Source organism: Kryptolebias marmoratus, linkage group LG23, assembly GCF_001649575.2.
Source record: "Kryptolebias marmoratus isolate JLee-2015 linkage group LG23, ASM164957v2, whole genome shotgun sequence".
NCBI classification, from domain to species: domain Eukaryota; kingdom Metazoa; phylum Chordata; class Actinopteri; order Cyprinodontiformes; family Rivulidae; genus Kryptolebias; species Kryptolebias marmoratus.
In genome coordinates, this window is record NC_051452.1 from 10787159 (window position 1) to 10792659 (window position 5501).

At 35.9% G+C, this 5501-nt stretch overlaps 1 protein-coding gene across 4 annotated transcripts in view; it reads left to right on the plus strand.

Annotated features, from left to right (window-relative positions):
- LOC108246777 (T-cell surface antigen CD2) overlaps positions 1–5081 on the plus strand; it is a 59256-nt gene extending 54175 nt beyond the window's left edge. For 3 of the 4 annotated variants that reach the window (XM_037973907.1, XM_037973909.1, XM_037973908.1), the window contains exons 5-9: positions 315–388; positions 1151–1325; positions 1748–1813; positions 1994–2071; positions 3345–5081. In XM_037973907.1, coding sequence (XP_037829835.1) covers positions 315–388; positions 1151–1325; positions 1748–1813; positions 1994–2064 — 386 coding nt within the window. In that variant the 3' untranslated portion in view covers positions 2065–2071; positions 3345–5081. The other variant, XM_037973910.1, reaches the window with a different exon arrangement.
- The last annotated feature ends 420 nt before the right edge of the window (positions 5082–5501 follow it).

The following is a 5501-nucleotide window of genomic DNA, read 5'->3' on the forward strand; positions in this document are numbered from 1 at the left end:
ACAGCCAATCACTGGCACACTGATACAAAACAAGAACTTTTCCCACACAGAAAATGGAAAACACACAATTTGAACACAAGTTTTATGGACTGGAGTTGCTCACTATTGTTTCATTGAGACTTTTTTATGATGTGTTGGTTGTTCAGATATTATTCCCTTCACATCTGTTTATGATTTGTTTTGTTATTTGTGTTAAAGCAGAAGTTCTTATTAAATGTCTACAGATCCATCAACAGTTTACTGTATTGTTTAATTATTTAAACTCTAAAATCATCAGTGCTTCTTCTTGTGTTCATCTCATCAAATCTACTCAGATCCTGTGTCGAAGCCCAACATAATGACGGAGTGTAAGGGGTCAAAGGTCATCTTTAAATGTGTTCTTGATCAGGTGAGAACATTTTTATTTGGATCTTTTTAACAAAGCAGAGTAGCTCCACACAGATTATTAAAAACTTTACAGAAACTTTTCAGGCCTCCTAAAATCCAAACAGATTCGGCCTTTAATGCATTTTTCAATTAAAGGCCTAGCACTCCCTGAAGGAATGCATATCACCAGCTATCTTTCATGCCAGAGTTTTAAGATCATCTTATTTTGAAAAGTTGTAACAGTTTTGGTTAAATCTTGAATTTAGCATTGATCTGTTAGAGCTCAGATTATGTTGTGAAGGACTTTCAGCTTTTACCACACCAAACCTGAGCTTGATATCTGCAAAACTGACTGAAGTATAGCCTTTATGTGTAACAGCCATTTTAAATTGGACTGACTCCTAAAGGTAATCGGTTTTAGAGGAACATCCAGTTATCACTTCCTGAAGGTTTCATCAAAATCTGTCTGTCTGATGAGATATTTTGCTAACAGACAGACAGGGTATAGACCAACAGTTACATTGATGAGTCAAAAAGCTTACATTTTGCCTTTTCAAAATAAAAGCCATGCACAATTAATAAAATAGCCTAAAATGTTTTATGAAATTAAAAAACGCTTTTTCTTACTACTCAACTTGTGTTTTTTTATGAAGTTTTTAAAAATTAGGAAGTTAGCATGTTCTTAAAATGTTTTGCTATATATGAGACTTTTTCAGTTCTAGTATCTCTTAAATGTGCTCATTACTTGATTTTCTAATCAGTCAGGTTTTGTTTTTTTCTTTAGCAACATAAAGATGTTAAGGTTAAATGGCTTCAGGATGGTAAAGAAATCAACGAAACAACAAGCCCTCTGGAAAAAGAAGCTTCAGAAACAAAAGCAAAACACATCTCTTGTGAAGTTTCTAACAAAGTCAGTTCTAAAACCAGCGATCCTTCAACTCATGACTGCCTTGTTGAGAGTAAGTATATATGGAGATTACTATGAGAGGCCTTTAGGACATAAACTGTTCTTGCTTTCATGTCATATGTCCTAAAGGGCCTCTCATAAGATTCCCACAGCCAATCACTGGCACACTGATACAAAACAAGAACTTTTCCCACACAGAAAATGGAAAACACACAATTTGAACACAAGTTTTATGGACTGGAGATGCTCACTATTGTTTCATTGAGACTTTTTTATGACATGTTGGTTGTTTCCACACAAGAACAATAATGCAAGTTTTCTTTTACTCTGTGGTCAAATATATTACAGCAGGGTTACTTAAAATGTTTTAAAGATGCATATTTCATCACACTTGGCTAAAAGAACCAATTATCAAGTGTTTAAAATTTGGTAGGAATATTTCAGAGAACCTTCTTTATGTTTCCTTTTTTACAGTTCTCTCAGGTATCCCAGACGAATTGTTTGGGATTAGTATTTGGTTTTTTGTAGCTGGTGGAGGAGGTGAGTTTGTTCTCAACCAAAACTGATGAATTAAACTATTTACTGAATATCTTATTGCATTATATTGTGTGTAGTTACACTGAATTATGTTGAAATTAGTCTTGATGGAGTTAAACGTGAACACATCACACACCTGTGGAGGTCTACATGTCTTGTAACTAATGTTATCATCTTCATCAGGTTTTGTTCTGGTGCTGATCATCATTGTTGCTGTTTGCTGTGTTCGGCGCAAACGGAGAAGGGGGATCTGATTAGAGGGTAATGTTTTATTTATAATCAGTCATGTTCATACTGAAACTCACTGCACTGAAGGAAAACCTCATAGAAGCAGCTAAAACTAGTTTAGATAGCACTATCACCCACTCCTCTTTATAAATTACACCTGGAGCACCCCAAGGCTCCCTGTTTGGCCCATTTTTATTGAATGTTTTTTTAAGTATAAGTCCAATATTATTAAATTTAAAAAAAAAATGAGCATCAAAAGTGCAGTTTGTTTACAGACTATACAGATACTTACAGATAAAAGTGAAAGAAGAATAGATGGCAGTGAGGTTTTTGACTTGATTGTTCAATGGCATTTCTGACAGTGAGAAAATACCTGAGGAATGGAGGAGAGGTGTGTTAGTGCCAATCTTTAAGAACAGAGTTGTAGCAACTACAGGGGAATAAAATTGATGAGCCACACAATGAAGTTCTGGGAGAGAGTTGTGGAAGCTAGACTTAGACAAGAGGTGACTATTTGTGGGTAGCAATAGAGCACTACAGATGCCATCTTTGCTTTGAGGATGTTGATGGAGAAGTACAGAGAGGGTCAGAAAGAGCTTCATTGTGTTTTTGTGGATTTAGAAAAAGCAAACGACAGGGTGCCGAGGGAGGAGCTGTTGTGTTGTATGAGGACATCAGGAATGGCAGAGAAGTAATGTTAGACTCATACAGGACATGTATGAGGACAGAAGGACAGCTGAGCCCCTTCTTGTTTGCTCTGGTAATGGAGAGACTAACAGATGAGGTCAGGCAGGAATCCCCGTGGACTATAATGTTTGTAGAGGACCTCATGATCTGTGGTGAGAACAGGGAACAGGTGGAAGAGAACCTGGAGAGGTGGAGGGATGAAAGTCAGCAGCAACAAGACAGAGTACCTGTGTGTGAATGAGAGGGAGGCAGGTGGAACAGTGAGGCTACAAGGAGGTCAGAGGTCACAAAGGTGCAGGACTTCAAGGACTTAGGGTCCATTGTCCAGGAGGACGGGGAGTTTGGTAAAGAGGTGAAGAAGAGAGTCCAGGCAGGATGGAGTGGATGGAGAAAAGTTTCAGGAGTGATTTGTGACAAAAGGGTGGCAGCAAAGGTCAAAGGAAAGTTTCCAAGCTTTTATTACTTTTGGCTACTTTTAGCTTCTAGCTAACATTTTGATAGTTTTAGCTAGTGTCCGGCTTCTTTTCACTTTAACACTTAGTTTTGGCTTCTGGAAACCTGTAGTTCAGATGAAGCCCGACCCCAACATGTCTGATCGTCTGTATTTTACTTCCTTCAGGCTCCTCGACCTGCTTAGAATAATGATGATGAAGAGCAGCCTCCTCCTCTTCCTCAACCCAGGAAGAAAGTTCCCTGAGGACAAGTCGTCTAAAACCACGAGTTCAGACAATATGAGCTTCATCACATCTTTACACGTCTGAAACAAATCTCCTTTATCCCCATTTAATGACTTGTCTTTAGTTTTTATTCTCATGTGTCAACTGAAAATATCACTTTATTCTACAATATTATAGTATTTTTTTGCTCTAAATTTAAACCAAATTGATTATCCTGGTATACTAAATAGAAACCAACGATAAAAACATTTTTAATAAAATATTATATACTGTATATATTGTAGAAGATAAGATGAGGAAGTCTTAGCGTTTATTTTGTGTTGTTGATTCTTCCTCATTCCTCTTCATTTTATCTAGAATAGCATATATACTGTATATACTGTATGTGTGTGCACACAAATATCATTTGAGACGGTTTAGATTGAAGGCAAATATAGTATATGAATGTTCCACATCCTCAGTTTTATAGTTTTTAGAATTTTTTGCCAGAAGTGTTTTCCCCATTTTATCTCTTTTAATTTGGAGTATTAAAGTAAAGTTATTACATATAATCAAATTAGAAATCCAGAAAGCTGTGTACATGTCTTCTTTGTTTTATTTTACACAGCTTAAATTTAAAATTACTCCTCTTCCTGGTGTGTGTGGCATCCGTTTTTCTGATTTAATTATTAGACTGTATTGTCTACTCAAGATTCAGCTGTGAGGTGATGAAGTCAACAAAATGCTGTGGAAATATATGAAACGTGTGACACGTCATTTGTTTAAAGTGAACTTTTGCAAAATAGCTCCTCACTAGAAGCAAATTATTTAAGCTTCAGCAGACAAATAAAACATGTGGTCGAAGGAAATGGGTGCAGGTCTGAGGATTGGAACCCAGGAGCTGTAATCATTATACTAACGCCGCAGCCTTGGAGGCGGGGCTTAATGGAAGCTATTTATCCAAGCTAACATCACTTGTCATGTGTTTATAGTGATGGACTGTACCACTGTTAGAATGATGATGATGATTGGGGGGGGGCATAATTTCTGAAAAGTGTAAATGGTGGATTTGCTTTCTGTTTGTTATATTGCTTAAAAGTATAGCTTCCTCTGGACCCCCCCTGACCTCCCCGAGGATTTAAGCCCATGCCCTCAGCATTACCTTAGTTTATGAAAACTGCAATAACACTTTAAAAAAGGAAGAAAAAACTGGTTTATTCCATATATTAATTTTTTCTTTAGAAACTGGAAAAGAACAAATATTTCATAAGAAAAGTTAATTATATTTTTACTATTTTTTAAACTGTTTTGTCAGATTTTGGTATAATGTATCCTATAATATACTTTGTGGTTACATGTACTTTGTACCAGAAAACTGTGCTTTTGCTTAAGAAAACCTGATAAAGTGTGTTTTTGTTTTCTGTTTATTGTTTGCTTCTGATGTGAGGCGAGGAGAGGAATTTCTTTTAATGTGTTTTCAGTAAAAGAGGTGTATAAAAATGTTTTTTTTTCTGTATTTGTGGAGGATTAAAGCCTATTTCTTTACCAGTCAAACTATCATTTACATGTTTTAGTGAAATTCATATACTATTAGAAAGATACTTTGCTTTTTTACCAAATGTACTCTCTGTGCATCACTTTTTACATGAACTCTTGATGTAAGCTGTGCAGCGCAGTCTGAATAAATAAGTTTAATGTGACTTTTCTGATTTCGACTGCTTTTCAACCCAGTGTTGAAAGATGATGATGCGTTTACCATATCCTGTGTAATTTAGCTGAAAATGTGTCTGTGGTTGTCTGTATGTGCTGAATGTGAGATCATCATCTACTTTTGTATGGTCTAAAAAAACAGCATCTGTTGAGCTCGGAGCTTCCCATCAACAGAATCTGACAACTTTCTTTTTTCTGCTAATATTTTTTTTTTCTCTCATAAAACATAATGTAGGTAGGTAGGTAGGTACATTTATTTATATAGCACTTTTCAGCACGAGGCGACTCAAAGTGCTTTACAACACAGAACAAAATTACAGACAAAGTTACAGAAACAAAATTACAGACAGGTACAAGATACAATGATAACTAATTGTCTAAATAAGCTAAGCTAAACTAAACAGATCTAA